This window comes from Neomonachus schauinslandi, chromosome 16, assembly GCF_002201575.2.
Source record: "Neomonachus schauinslandi chromosome 16, ASM220157v2, whole genome shotgun sequence".
Classification (NCBI taxonomy): domain Eukaryota; kingdom Metazoa; phylum Chordata; class Mammalia; order Carnivora; family Phocidae; genus Neomonachus; species Neomonachus schauinslandi.
Window position 1 is genome coordinate 45157379 of NC_058418.1, and position 16283 is coordinate 45173661.

Below are 16283 nucleotides of genomic sequence, written 5' to 3' on the forward strand. Positions count from 1 at the left end.
AGCAGCTGCTACCCACCTCTGCTCCTTCAACTTCCACCTCTGTTCCCTTGGGGAGGAACAGTAATAGAAAATTCTTCCACTAGTCATTCAAGAGCATTTATTGAGCAGGCAATGAGAGAGAATTAAACACACGTACCCTATAACACACATACACACACGAAAACCCGTCATCCCTGCCCTCAGGATTTTTCCATTTAGCTGTCTCCAAGGTCATCTACATTTTAGGCCCTGTCTTTTCCTTATCTGGCCTTTCACACCTGGATTTGCAGCACCTGAGGCCCATTGCCCTGAAAAGACCAAATCATAGTTATATAAGGAGAGTAGCATCTCCTAATGGATTTTAGACAAACTTCTAAGTCAACCATGAAAATAACAACTGTCCCACTTGCTCAGAGGTGTCACTGCTCATCAGTGCAGCAGGTGATCTTTGTTGCCCTGTTGGCAGCTCTCTGCCTACAAGCTTTCCTTCTGGATGCAGGAACCCAATCACTGGACAAGCTCAAATGGGGAATGGCTAATGCCCCCAAAAGCAGCCCTCTGCCAATGACTGACAGCGAGGTGGTTATATAACCTCTCATTCTTGCTCCTCAGCCATAGAACCCTGCAGGCATGCCCTTTGCTCTATCCTGGCATTCCTCAACAGGATCCTGCGCCAGATGCCCACCGTGGGAACTAGCTTGATAACACGTCTTTCTGCAGTTCCCTTCCTTTCCTTGTCTCATTTCTCCACCAGCCTACCTGAGTTTCCTGAGATCACTTCCCACATAAACTCCTGCTTGACACTCCGTCACTTATCCAGAGGTGTGCCAGCCAAGACAGTCAGTAACCCTTGTCCTGCGCATGTATAAACAATGGCATTGATCATCTTCTCCTGGCCTGATCATCTTTTTTGAACTAATACTTACCTGTAGGCTAGGCAGTTCATCAGCTGAGGCAACTTCATTTTAGCCTGAGGTTTTCTCTCTGTGGAAACTCTAGTGCTAGGGTCTTTAAACCATTCTCTAAATGTATCCCCATAAGCAGGGGAGCCAGCTGGGAAATATTTTCCCATAGCTCTCTCAAAACTTGGCGTTTGCAAGAATGCCTTACTTGCAGTCTTCGTTTCCTTTTCGGGACTTGAGGCCTTGGCAAATATGAAGCGGGAACCGGTTGCACAGACCTGTCACCAGACCCCCAAGTTAGCCTCAGCTTCTGTGTAAGACTCCACTGTCTTCCACATTTGTGATCAAGGATCTGGTCTCTCTTAATTGTGTCTGTTAGAGTTCTTCCAGGACTTACACTTCCCTATAGAAACCACAGATTGGTTTTCTGCAATGCCCTAAAAATGCTACCAACAAAGCAATTCCACCTTATCGTACTGAGTGTTATTGTCATTTCCCCAGGAGGTCACAAACATGGAAAAATCCATTGGTTTTCCTAAATGGATCTCAGGAAGAATATTATCATAATTTACTTCTTTCTAAATATTAACATTTTAGGATATTCTCACCATTGCTGTCCAAGTTTATTTATTCCCCCTGTCAGGGAAAGCCATGTGGCTTATAAAGGTACCTAGCAACTTGGAGGAAGAAAGGGATTAAATCACATTTTATTATTCTAATTGCCCAGAAGAAGAAGGTCTAACAGCTTGAAATAAGCTTTAAAACAGGCTCTTTTTTTCCTAGCACTTAGTGCAGAATTTAAATTGCAGACTACGCATACAAATACACAGTTAGATGTAGACTTACACTCACCCACTCAGAAAATCCCTGCAAAATCTGCCCTCTACAAGGAAATGTAATATGGGAACAGAGGGGAAACCTGAGACTTTCTGAAATTTTTGACTAATATCTAACAAGGATCTGGAGAAATGAGCCAGAGGTCATAGTTCAGAACTACAGTTAGGAGAGAAAATTAAAATACTACATCAGATATTATGTGTAAGTACAGGAATGGCAGGCGAGGGGTGGGTAATCCTGTAAATCAAGAATATGTTATTCTCCGAGTCCTGGAAGGCCTGGAAGCAACATCACCATGTCATTGTCCAAGTCGACCATGGTTCTGGGTTACTGGGATATTCGCAGCCTGGCGCACGCCATCCGCATGCTCCTAGAGTTCACCAATACATCCTATGAGGAGAAAGAGTACACGTGCGGGGAAGTTCCCAACTATGATAGAAGCCAATGGCTGGGTGTGAAATTCAAGCTCGACCTGGACTTCCCTAATCTGCCCTACCTCATGGATGATAAGAACAAGATCACCCAGAGCAATGCTATCTTGCAAGCACAATATGTGTGGCGAGACTAAAGAAGAAAAGATTCAAGTGGACATCATGGAGAACCAAATAATGGATTTCCGAATGCAGCTGATATGACTGTGCTATAGCCCTGACCTTGACAAACTGAAGCCTCAGTACTTGGAACAGTTACCTGGACAACTGAAACAGTTCTCCTTATTCCTGGGGAAATTCTCATGGTTTGCAGGAGAAAAGCTCACCTTTGTGGATTTCCTCACCTATGATGTCTTAGATCAGAACCGTGTGTTTGAGCCCAAGTGCCTGGATGAATTTCCAAATCTGAAGGCTTTCATGTGCTGTTTGGAGGCTTTGGAGAAGATCGCTAACTACATGCAGTCTGACTGCTTCCTGAAGATGCCCATCAACAACAAGATGGCCCAGTGGGGAAACGAGAATATGCTGAGCAGGAGGTGGACTTGCACTGCTTGTTTTATTCCATCCTGTCCCTAGGGGGCATGTACTCTCTCTTCTCCGTTCTTTTCAATAAATAGCATTTAGATTAAAAAAAAAAGAAAGAAAGAATATGTTATGTTCCAAAACCCAGGAACAGACATAGGACGAGAGCAAAGCAAATGAGGCACTAGGGTGCAACATTTACAGGGTACTCAGTCCTCATGTGCCCGCTCTGCGCTTGCCCCACCCTGAGACAGAATTCCTCCTTAAAATTTGCACCTCACTTGCCTCACTGTAGTCCTGACCCTGCCCAGGAACCAAAAGAGTGCCTCTACTAAAGTGAAAGGAGAAAAGAACAACAGAGCTATCATAATAAAAGGATGATCAAATTAGAAAAGGAAGGGTCTCTCCGAGCAATTGCCCAGACCCCTTTGGCCCTGATGGTGGCATGGGGAGAATGCCCTGATATTTAGTACAGACCAGATTGCCAAACTCATCTTTGAAGTGGATGAAGGACACTATTCTTAGCATAAAACTATGTAAAGAAGTGTGATTTCTGAAGATAAAAGTAACTAGTCAAGTATGGGTTAATACATCCTTGATGGAAATTATGACACAGAAATATCACTTTGAGTCATTGGGAATGAAACAAAAATTTTAAGTGGAACTGCTAAATGCAATGTGGGATCTGGCATTGGATCCTAGAACAGAAAAAAACAAACAAACATTAATGGAAAAACTGATAAAATACAAATGAAGATGTAGGTTAGGTAATAGTAACATACCAATGTTAATTTCCTAGTGGGACAAATGTACCACGATTATGTAAAATGTTAATCTTAGGGAAAGATGGGTGAAGAGTATATGGAAACTATATACTACTGCAATTTTTCTGTAAATCTAAAATTATTCCAAAATAAAGAGGTTTCTTTTTTTCTTTAAAGGGACTCTCTGATAAGCAGAGGTCACAGATGAGAAAAATGTCTACACCATGAAGATGTAACCAAAAGAAATGCATGTCACTTAACACCCAGTTCTACACTCTACCAAAACAAGAAATGTACTTTGTAGAGGATATAAAAAGTAACTGATAGACCTATCTAGTGATAAAAGGCTAAACCAGGGTTACAGGGAAAATATCTCACTTAACACCTCAAAGATAGGGAAAGAAGTTCATGACGATGACTGGGGAAAAATGAGACTTTCAGTTCATAAATGAAAGGGAAAAAGCAGCAGGGATCCAGTTACCAGAGCAATGCCAACCTGAGACAGAAGAGAGTTAGTGCAAACTAGAATAGGGAATAAAATGGTTAAAAAGTATTTTTGAAAAGCCGGCTTTAGGCAAATCAGCAGGACCTGATGACATACTTTGAAGAGTACTTAAGGAATTGTCAGGTGTTATTACATAGCTGCTAGTGATTATTTTTGAGAACTCAAGAGGATAAAGAAAGTCCCTGTAGACTGAAAAAGGGTAAATGAAGTGCTCATCTTTTTAAAAAGGGAAAAAGGACAATCCTGGTAATTATAGACCTGTCAGCTTAACTTCAATATCTGGGAAAATATAGAACTTAACATCAATCAATTAGCATCAACTTGAAAAGCACAAAGTATTGGGTAGAAACCAAAGTGACTTCTCAAAAGGCAAATCATGCCAGGCCAATTAATTTCCTTCTGTGATCAAGTAGCCACATAGGCAAGGAAAGAGCAATAGCTATAATCTCTTTGACCATAAGTAGGGCTGAAAAATTGATTAAATATGGGAACAGGTTCCTACTGGTGGCCAGTGCTCTCCATTTTTTGAGAGAGCTGAGGCCTGGATAGAAATCTATCTGAGAAACATGGTGGACCAGACAACCTCCAGAATCATGTCCAACTGTGGATGGTCACTCTAAGAACTAATCTCACTTCCGGAAGATTACTTCCAACTTTCTCATTTTCTCCAAATCTCAGTTTAAAGGCCAAAGCAGAATCTAATAAAATGTCTGTCTTCACTAGAAAGAAAACTTTAAAAAAGAAAGACAAAGAAGCAAATAGGAAATGTATTGACGCCTTTATCACACTGCTCTCTGGCACATATATGAGTGAAATGTAGGCTTAATCCATAGCATGTCATTTTCTATTCATTTAGAATTAAGAAAAATAATCTTTTGAATACTTAAGGATAAATAAGTAGAAATTTAATAGGTCTCAAATAAGTCTAGGCATTTCTCCAAGACTTTGAAACTTGATTCCTCTAAACCCATAGGTGTCTGTAGTGTACAAATGTTTAAAATTCTCATCCAAGGAAACTCAAGTTTCTCTGCATATATGAGCAGTTCTTGGATATTTGTAACCAGACAAATTTGGTCAGGTGCTATGTTTGCCCTGTACTGGAAGATTTGGATGAACTCACATCATCTGATTGGTCTATCATGTTACCTCAAACCAGAATTAAACCCAAAACATTCAACGTGACCTCTGGGGAAGAGAAGTTACTAACAGTTCACCAGTATCACTGACAGGTTGCTAAGCTTTATACACACAGGAAAAGACATGTATCTTTTAAGCCAAAGAACGATTATGAACATACCTAAGAATAGATGATGTACCACATACTAGAAGGGGAAGCTCTAAAGAAAGGATTTGGCTTAAAAAAAAAAAAGGCACTTCTTTCATTCTTTTGTATAATGAAGAGAAAACAGGGACATGAAAATAAGGTGAAGCTAAGAAAGAATGAAAAATAAAGAGACCACAGTTAGTTTTCAGCTGAGTCAGTTTAATTGTCAGAGATCAAGTCAACTTCAACAAAGCCAAGAAAAACAGAATTTGGGCACAGTTTGATAAGGATTCTGCTTCACTAAAATAAGTCCTCTGAATTAACCCTACCCCACGATGTTCACTCCTTTGCTTTAGTTCTAACCACATTAGGTATTTATTCTTGACCATGTCTTTTTTCTAGTAGCTTCCCACCGCCCAGCTTACCTATGTAGTCAGAACTCTTGGGTTGTTGAGAACATCCCCCTGTATTTGTATGTGTGCATGAGCACCCACACACATGCCACTCCCAAGTCCCTTCATGGATGGGTTGTGAGAATAGCAACATTCTTATCTTGAAAAGAATGAGAACACTTAACTAGAAACATTTAATATAAATGTTGGCAATTATAGCTGCACAGAGTAAATACAAAATTCAGCATTGTTAGGCTTAAGAAAGAAGTATCAACTTCCCTCCAGCCACATACACCAGATCTTCAGGCCAAGAGTTCAGCTTCTCTTTGCCTAGGATTTCTTGCTGGTGACCATAGTGGTCCGTTTTAAGTCTTCTCATTGAGAATGAGCTGACATAATCAGCTGTTGTCTTTCTGGTTCTGAGCTGGTGAGCCTCCCTTATCTTACCTGAGCCACCCCCACTCACTCTCACTAGAGAAGATTTTCCCTCTTTTCAGTCCCAGCTCTCACAGAATTACTCTAATTAAAATTCCATCTTCAATTACTCAGACCAAAACCTTGGAGTCATCCTGCCTTGGATGACCATCATTTCCCACCATCCCACATCTAACACAGCCGCCAATCCCATGAGATCTACTTTTAAAATATATCCATGATCCGGCCATTTCTCTCAACTTCCAACTTGGTCCATGCCCCCATCCCTTCTTGCCTGGATTCTTGCAGCAGCCTCCTTGCTGGTCTCTCTGCTTTCATCTTTGCCCACCTACAGTTGATTTTCAGTAGAACAGCCAGTGTGTCCTTTGTAACAGCTAAAGGACATCATTTCACTTGTCTGTTCAGTAACCTCCAGTGTCCTTTTATCTCACTGAAAGGGAAAGTTAAGGTCTTTAGAATGGCCTACATGGCCCTAAGGGAGCTCACCTCCCTTTCCTTTCTCACCTCATCTGGTACCACTCTCCCCTTTACTCTCTCTGCTCCAGCCAGAACAAAGTGGTTCCTCAGACACCACTGGGCACTTCCCACCTCCAGGCCCTAGCACTTGCTATTATCTCTCCCTGGAGTGTTCCTGCTGTACAGAGTGTCTTCTGTGTCTTCAAACTCCATGAAAATACTTAAATCAATATTACAGCTGCCTCCATGCAAGCATTCCTCATCTCTCTCCCCTGCTTTACTCTCCTCCATAGCGCTTTTTCCTTTTAATACACTACATAATTTACTCATTTAACTTGCTGCCTCCCACCTCCCCATAGATGCAAACTGCATGAAGGCAGGGATTCTGTCTGTTTTATACACTTCTATATCCCCATTACCTACTACAGTGCTTGACACACAGTAGGTGCACCGTGATGTTTGCTAAACAAATTAATTAAAGGAAAATATCACATCCATAAATGGCTACTATACTAATGCTCATAGCAACAATATTCATGATAGCCAAAAACTGAAACAATCCAAATGTCCATCAACTGGTGAACAGATAAACAAAATATGATATATTCAAACTATTCAGCAATAAAAAAGAACAAAATACTGATTCTTGCTGTAGCTTGGATGAACCTTAAAACATTATGCTAAGTTGGGGGCGCCTGGGTGGCTCAGTTGGTTAAGCGACTGCCTTCGGCTCAGGTCATGATCCTGGAGTCCCGGGATCGAGTCCCGCATCGGGCTCCCTGCTCAGCAGGGAGTCTGCTTCTCCCTCTGGCCCTCCCCCCTCTCATGCTCTCTCTATCTCATTCTCTCTCTCAAATAAATAAATAAATAAAATCTTTAAAAAAAAAATTCTTTAAAAAAAAAAAAAAAACATTATGCTAAGTTAAAGAAGCCAGACACAAAAGATGACGTATTATACAATTTCATTTATATGAAATGTCTGGAAAGGGCAAACCCATAGAAGCAGAAAGCAGATTAGTGATTGCCTAGAGCTGGGGTAGGAACAAGAGTGACAAATGGGTGAGAGGGAATTTTTTTGAGGCGATGGAAATGTTGTAAAATTGGATTCTAATAATGGTTGCACAACTCCATAAATTTTCTACAAATCATTGAACTATATACTTACAGTGGTTAAATTTTATGATATACAAAGTATACCTCAATAAAACTGTAAAAAAAAGTTAATTTTTAGAAAGTTTGAAAGTACTCTGTTAATGAGGCCAAGGCCACAAGCTCAAATTTTGGGGAACCAGTGAGATTACCTATTCTCTATTTAATTTCCTACTTTCCTTCGATACCTAACTGTGTATAAACCTTTAGTCTAGGTCCTATAGAAGTGGACATGGCCCCTGCCCTCCAGGGTTTATAATCTAATTAGAAGATAAGATACACAGAGGTCACTGCAATGCAAAGCAGAATGTGAAATGCCATATTAAAGACATGCCAATAAATATAGTATTGGTGCAAAGATGGCTTTGCAGGGAAAACAGGAAGAAGAGCAAAAATTGGACAGGATTTTAAAGAATAAGTAAGAGGATAATAAGCAGAGAAGGGAATTAAGGAATGCCCATGGGCCACCCTCTTCATCCACATGTCCTCAGGGATGTTAGGCAAGAAAATATAGAAACTTCAGTGCAAAGACCTCACCTATACTGAAATAAACAACTCAGGGATGTATCCTACCTGCAGCATACCTGATACAAAGTAGGTGCACAACATGTTTATTGAATGAATGAATGAAAATGTAGGATGGGTCTAGCAGCATTTCAGGTTGATTGTGGATTGGCAGGAAGAGCTCTCTCTCTCTCTCTCTCTCTCTCTCTCTCTCTCTCTCTCTCACACACACACACACACACACACACACACACACACACACACACATTCAGCATCTACAAGGTCACATCTTCCTTCAGGAGGAGACAACAGAGTCAATGCCCAGATATGCCTGAATAATCTCTGCCTCCCATTTCCCAGCCCTCCAGAAAGCTGTTTTCCTAAGAGCACACCCAAGAGTTTATCTTTTTATCTAAGTGTAAATCAAGTTTAGTCCAAGAACTCTGAGCAGAAATCCATTGTGTTCTAGATCAATTGGGTTATCTTTAATTGTGAAGCCAAAAAAAATCATATTATTGTGTGTATCTTTATATAACTTCCTAGGTCCTTTAGGTGTATGTTTTTTCTTCTGGCCTAAATAATATGAATGGTAGATCTAACTAGTAGGAAAGAACTAGGATTTTTTTGTTCTTTCAAATCCTCCTTACAGGATGAAAATACAAAATGATGTTTCACTGTAGATAGAGTGACATATTTACTAAGTGCCCTGTGGATAAAAGGATGGATAGGTGGAGGTCAATGGTTGAACAAATGAAAAAAAATCAAAGAACGAATGCATACTTAGTGACAACCTAAAGGTTTTTTTCCATATATTCTATCTCAATTGTAGAATAAGAAACAAGCATTAGCATTCGAGGAGTCACGGTTGGAGTTTGAGCCCAGTAAACAGTGCCATCTGAGACAACTCCAACAACTCAAGAAAAAATTGCTAGCCCTTCAGCAAGAACTGGAGTTTCGCACTGAGGAGTTGCAGACTTCTTACTGTTCCCTCCTGCAGTATCAGTCTGTCCTAGAGAAGCAGACTTCTGACCTGGTTCTTCTCCACCATCACTGCAAACTGAAAGAAGATGAGGTATTGATACACTAACTATGGAAATGTCTCATATGCCCATGTACCTACAGAAATCAGGCCACACCTCCTAGAAAGCAGACACTGGCCTTACAGAGGAGAGCTTCTCAACATCTTGAGCAGGTTTTATCAACTTTCCCTCTTTAATTCTTAATCTTTTTGAAGCTGAACAGAGGGAACTAAAGAGAATGGCATAATTGGGTGAGAGCTCCAGTATCAATATATGTGGGACATGTGATGTTTGTGTCTGTATGTGTGTGGTATGCATATAGGTCCATCATCTCCATCCTATTATCATTGCAATTTAAATGCAAAAGACTCTAGGTCTCTGAGGGTTATAAAAAAAAAAGGTATAAAGTCCATTAAATGAAGCATTTTTAGAAAAATCAGATTTTGATAATATAAAAATTCCTAGCACTTGGATAGCTGATAAGATAACCAGACATTGAGTCTCAGTCGATCTTTGAGAGTACGAGATCAGTCATTTTTTTCAGGCTGGAGTTTTAGATCATATAGACTTAGGTATATTTTGGACATTCATTGCCATCCGTGTCCCAAGATAGTGCTATTTTTAAACCAAAAAGAGCATCCTTGTGGAATCCCGAATAAATTCCAAAGACCAAACTATAGAATTTTAAACCAGTTGAGCAGTGGTAGTGCTAGCAGCAGTGAAACTGTGGGTTCTAAGTAATGAGACAGACAGCCTCCCCTGGCATTTTCTCCCTTGGCCTTTAGAGATAAAATTCCAAGGACTGTCTAGGATGGTGCTGTTGCTTAAGGACTAATTCCAGGAGCTTTATGAGGACTTAGAGGACTGTAGAATTTTTTTAAAGGGATATTATGAGAATTTGCTGAACAGGATTGGGAGGGAAAGAAACCGAGAAAGGCTATCCTACAAAGTATAATTGAGGACTAAGCCTGTGAACACAAACCATAGTTTAATAAAACTAAAGCAGGGCTGTGTTAAAACTGGCCAGTTCCTAAATAAGAGTCCAGCCTGGATAGAGCAACCCTGAATTAGCTGGGATTGTGTTTGGCTGTATGTAACAGAAAACCCCAAGGTCATAGTGACTTTGGATAGTTTATTTCTCTGACATATAGAGGAAGGCTGGAGATAGGTGGTCTAGGACTGTTAAGGGAACTGCATGTGTCATCAGGTACCTAGGGTCCTATCTTTTGGGTCCACCATCATCAGCTCAAAACTTCCATTTTCTAGATTCCCAAGGTGGCTGCTAGAGCTCCAACCATCACATCCTTGTTCCAAACAATCAGGTTGGGGGCAGGGAAGGAGGTGAGGGAAAAATGACACACTCTGCTCTTTTAAGGACACTTTCTAGAAGCCCCACACAACACTTTCATTTATGTATCATTGGCCAGAGTTAGTCACGTGGCTACAGCTAGTTCCTAGGAAGCCAAGGAAATGTATTTCAGTGACATGCACTGCTGTCCCAAATAAAGTAAAGGCTCAACTACTAAGGAGAAGGGGGAGAATTGCAGTGGGTTCTGGTAACTAACAGTCACTGAAAATGATCTCAAGCTGGGAAAACATTGGAAAAAATTACTCTAGGCATTCCGCCAAGTTTCCCCAATACTTTGTTGCACAGTAGCATCAAACTTCTGTGTAAGGTTAGGTTTCCCAACAGCAGAGCCTAAGACAAGGAGATGAATGTAAAGTAGTAATTCAAGAGGTGATCCCAGAGGGAGAGTGGAGAAGTGAGTCAAAAAAAAGACAGGAGGCCTATAAAGAAAATCAGTATTAAAATCACTGCCATGGGCCCCTGGGATTCAATCCCTCTGGAGAACTGGGGGAGGTAGTGTAGAACATGCCTCAGAGTGATCCCAGCTCACCCCCCAGGCATTGGTTGAAGGCTGCACCTGAGGGTGTTAACTCCCCCATACTTGTAACCTGCCTTGTCTTTCCTCTGCTGGAGTGGGCTCCTGAGGCCAGAGCATCCCTCAGGCAAAGAGTTGAAGATGCTTGTGGTTGGAATGGGTTTAGCCTTCAAAGGAATTGTGAGTGCCTCTGGAATGTGAGCGAGTCACTGATAGCTTCTGTTATAAACATTTGAATATAAAATATCCCTTCCCTCTTCCCCTTATCTGATCAACATCTCAAACTAAATGACCTTTTCCTAGGAGGAACTTCAAATGGCAGGCAGCAAGCATAATTAGCTTAGACCGACAGAACAAGTTCTATCCAAATTCTACACTGAACTATTTGAACCAAAATGAAACCTTCCTTGATGACCCTCCTGCTCTTAACTCCTTCAAATACATGTAACTCTAGCCATACAGTTGAGCATACTCAGCTATATACAGTTATTTGCTAGTTATAAATCATATCTTCCCCAAATTGTAATAGTTTGTAAACTCTTTAAGGGAGCAGCCTATGTCTTACAGGTATATATCCCCTTAGCACCCAAGACATTGTTTATGAGCACTCAATAATTATCTGTCAGTTGATCGACTAATTAATCGATTAGGAAAAGAAGCAATCTAAGTAAGAACTGTCCAAGTCCCAGAGGAACTTGAGGCTGTCCCCCCTCAATCTCTCAGGAACTTTGCTGTGTGCAGGAGGGGCTCCACATTTTCTAAATTAGATCTCTAGAGAATACCTAGAAAGGAAAAAATACTGGCATTTCAAGCCCTTAAAAAAAAAAAAAAATGGAGCTATACAGACTCATTCCCATTAATCAACTAACGAGTCCTTACTAACTTTTTACTACATGCCAGACAGAATGGAAAATAGATAATGGTCCCTGCCTTTAAGAAGCTTACCATCCAAATATGACAATCTTTTTGCTTTAATTCCTAATCATTAACATTCTGATATTACATATCATAGCTTCTAAATCTGTGCTGGGCTTATTATGTACATCTGGGTTTCTAGTGAAGATGGAAGACTCCTCTGCATGGGGTCCTTATAGCCATACCCTTTCCTCATACAGATGCTTCCGTGAGTTCAGTGTGGTTTCATTCCTACACCAACAGGTGATTCTCTATGAGGAGGAAATGGGAAATCATAATGAGAACACAGGGGAGAAGCTCCATTTGGCACAAGAGCAACTTGCTTTGGCCGGAGACAAGATTGTCTCCCTAGAAAGGAGCTTAAGCCTCTACAGGGATAAATACCAGACTTCCCTAAGCAACATTGAGTTACTGGAGTGCCAAGTGAAGATGTTGGAGGGGGAGCTCAGCGGGATCGTCAGTCAGGTAGGACTCACACCTGGCCACTCAGCCCAGGAGCTCCAGCAAGTGGGCATGCTCCCAGGTGGTCCCCGGGTAACAGTCCCTGCTTTCTCTGAGGGAAACCCAAACCTTCAACCAGATGTCATTCCTTCCCTTGAATTTTGTAACCTTCAGCTTTCAATTTTCAGCCTTCACATCTCCTTTAAGATTCCTACTTAGGAATTTTGAGGCTCCTCAATTAATATAAAGTGCCAGCACTTCAAATAAGGCAAAAATCAAAATACCAAATGAGCTCTCAAATCTTCCATGTTCTCATGGGTGTCTGGCTGGGGGGCTCTTCTCGGTCGCAGGGCTCATGCAAACCATGATTTCAGGATCTAACAGGAGGTGAAACCCATGAAAGATAACAAAGCAGAGCCAAAATGCCTAAATCTTTCTTTTTCTTTTAATTGCTTTTTTTAATTACGCAAGTAATACAACAATGTAGCTCCCTAGACAGAATCACAGAGATTAAATGTGAAAGTCTGCTTTCAGCCTCCTCTACCCTACTCTCCTTCCCTTAGGTAATTACTCGAATAATCTGTTGGGAATCTTCCTCAGTCTTCTGTTATACAGTTACATATATAAATGGTTAGGGTTTTCTTTTTACATAAATGAGTCATTTTATAAATGTGGTTCTACACCTTGCTTTTTAAATGTATATCTTGACAATTTCTTTTAGTAACTACCTTGTATTCTATGGTATGACTATACCATCTACTGATCTATTTTGCCTATTACAAACAAGCTGTAATGGACATCCTTATTCCTATGGGATAATTTCCTGAAGTGGGATTGCTGGGTCAAGGAATATGCTTATTTTTCATGTTAAAGGATACTTCTAAACTGAATGCCAGAAAGATTCTACCAGTTTACACTTCTACCAACAATAATTAAGGGAACTTACTTCCCCAAACTCACATGGTATGTTTTCAGTCTTTTTAAGTTGTGCTAAACTGATGCAGGGGGGGAAAAAAAAACAAGTTTTCTCATTACAGTTTTCATTTCCTTTATTTCAAACAGTTGTGAGTTGGGTTCCCCCAGGAAGCAGACTCTGAGACAGATTGGCATGCAGTACATTATTTTAGAGAGAGCCCTTGGTATCAACACCTGTAAAAGGAAGGAGAAGGAAGCAGGTTTGAGCAGAGGGAGAAGTTGAGCTGTGATGCAGCCCCAACAAAGGCCTCAGCCAAACTTGTGGGAGCTCTGGGGCTGGACGGACATACAAAGGGGTCCCAAATTAGGGAGAAGCGAGCTGGCCTTTTACCTCCATGTTGATCAGTTATGGATGTGAGCTGCCCCTAGGGAGAGGCATGACTTGGAGCCAAGCAGTTTTCTTCAGCCCAGGCAATCCCCAGAAAAGGCTGACAGCTGAGGGCTGTCTCAGCGCAGCACTCCCAGCAGCTGGGGGAGTAAGTCCCTCATTGTTGAAGGGGGCACATCACAGTGCCCACCACGCTAACAAAGTATTGAGCACTGTTCATGAGTGTATCAGTCACGTGGATTTCTTTTTGATGAATTTCTTGTTTCAATCTTTAACCTGTTTTTTATTGGGTATTTAGTCTTTTTATTACAGGTAATAATGTTTTACTACATATGTTACAGATATCTTCTCCCACTTTGTAACTTCTCATTTTACTTTATTAATGATATTTGTTACCATACATAAATTTTTTTACTTTTTTTTTTTAAAGATTTTATTTATTTATTTGAGAGAGAGAGAATGAGAGAGAGCACATGAGAGGGGGGAGGGTCAGAGGGAGAAGCAGACTCCCCGCCGAGCAGGGAGCCCGATGCGGGACTCGATCCAGGGACTCCAGGATCATGACCTGAGCCGAAGGCAGTCGCCCAACCAACTGAGCCACCCAGGCGCCCAATTTTTTTACTTTTTATGGAGTTGAATCTTGCAGTCCTCCTTTATAGATTCTAGGTTTTCTTTCTCTTTTTTTTTTAAGATTTATTTATGTATTAGAGAGAGAGAGAGCAGGAGAGGGGCAACGGGAGAGGGAGAGAATTCCAGACAGACTCCCCACCGAGCACGGAGCCCAATGGCTTGATCTCACGACCCCAAGATCATGACCCAAGCCAAAATCAAGAGTCAGATACCCAACCGACTGAGCCACCCGGGCACCCTTAGGTTTTATTTCTTGCTTAGGAAGACCTTTTCTACCCCCAATATTATAAAAGTTTACCTCATTTTTTTAGCACTTTTATATTTTTGTATTTCAGTTTTTATCTTTAGTCAATCTGGAATTGATATGGATGGATAGATTAGATAGATAGATGATAGATAGATAGATATGTAACCTACATATATATGTAGATATATAGCTATAGATACACATAATTACAAAAGGGGTCTCCAGCTGTCCCAGCTCTATTTGTTGAACACTTTCCCCACTGATTTGAATTGCCAGCTCAGTATATATGCTGATCCTTGTGTACACATGGCTCTTTCTCAACTCTGTTCTTCTGATCTATTTGCCAGTTTTTGCACCAAGATCACAGTTTTATAGTGACTTTAACTGATATGTTTTGATAGCTCCTTCAGAGCAGGTCCTCCTTCCCTGTTCTTGACTTCCAAATATTTCTTGTCCATTTTTGTGCATCTTCTCTTGGTAAAATTGAGATTTATGTTCACTTACTTTCAAATTATATATTAATTTGGGGGAAATTAGCATATTCTATGGGACATAGCATGCTTCTACTTTTATTTAAGTTTTCTTATGCACCCTTCAATAAGATTTTATACTTTTCTTTATAGGTTTTACATATTTCTTGCTAAGTTTATTCCTAGCTGTATTACAGTTGTTATTGATTTTGTAAATGAGATCTTTTATACATTTAATTTTATTAACTATTACTGATGTATAGGATGTTCCGTCACCTTATTAAACTCTCTGACCAGATTTTCAGTGGACTGCTTGGTATTTCTAAATTGCTTTCCTTTTCAACATTAATACAACTTATTTTCCATCTTACTGCATTGACCAGGACCCCCCAGAACAATGTAGAATTATAACATCCTTGCCTTGCTTCTCATTTTAAAGGAAATGTTTCTAGTATTTCACTATTAAGTATAATGTTTATTCTTGGCTGTTTGTTAATACTCTCTTTCAAGTTGAAGGTGTGACTGTCTATATGTAGTTTATCGAGAATTTTTGTCAGGAATGAATGTTGAACTTTATCAGGTGTTTTTGTTAGCAGCTATCAAGGTTATCATAGAGGTTTTTTTTCTTTAATGAAGTGAATTGCATTAATAGATTTTCATTTATTGGACAATCTCTATGTTCCTGAAATAAACCTTACTTGATCATGATATATTATTATTTTATTTTATTTATTATTTTGCTTTATTTTAATAATAATATATCATTATATTACAATAAATGCTATACTAAATTTCTTAAAGTTTTATTTTTTGTATCTATTTTCAGAAATGAGATTAGTTTGGTCACTCAAATTCTTGTTCTCTCATCTCATATTAGTGTCTGGATTATGCTACCTTAATATAAATGAGTTGAAAGGTTTTTATTTCTCTTTTAATCTCTGGAACTGTTTATATAACATATAAAATATGCATTTCTTTAAGATTACAAATAAAACCAACTTTTAATCATTACTTAAGCAGTATACTCCACCTCTTCTAAATTCTTGGACTTGTTAATTCTTTCAGAAACAATGGTGAATGGTTAGATTTCTCAGTATTCACATGTCTGAACAAGATTGTCTTCATTCCTAATTGCTAGTTTTGCTGGGTATACAAACTTTCAGAAACACCTTCCTTTAAGTCTTTGAAGTTATTGCTGCATCATCTTGTACCATCCAGTATTAAAGAGGAATTGT

At 39.9% G+C, this 16283-nt stretch overlaps 1 protein-coding gene and 1 pseudogene across 1 annotated transcript in view; both read left to right on the forward strand.

The window, feature by feature from the left end:
* The window catches only part of PMFBP1 (polyamine modulated factor 1 binding protein 1), a 42306-nt gene that overhangs the window by 5057 nt on the left and 20966 nt on the right, over positions 1-16283 (forward strand). The window contains exons 3-4 of the mRNA XM_021705538.1: positions 8970-9212; positions 12201-12422. Coding sequence (XP_021561213.1) covers positions 8970-9212; positions 12201-12422 — 465 coding nt within the window. The remainder of the gene's footprint in view (positions 1-8969; positions 9213-12200; positions 12423-16283) is intronic.
* LOC110593663 lies at positions 2014-2725 on the forward strand (annotated as a pseudogene).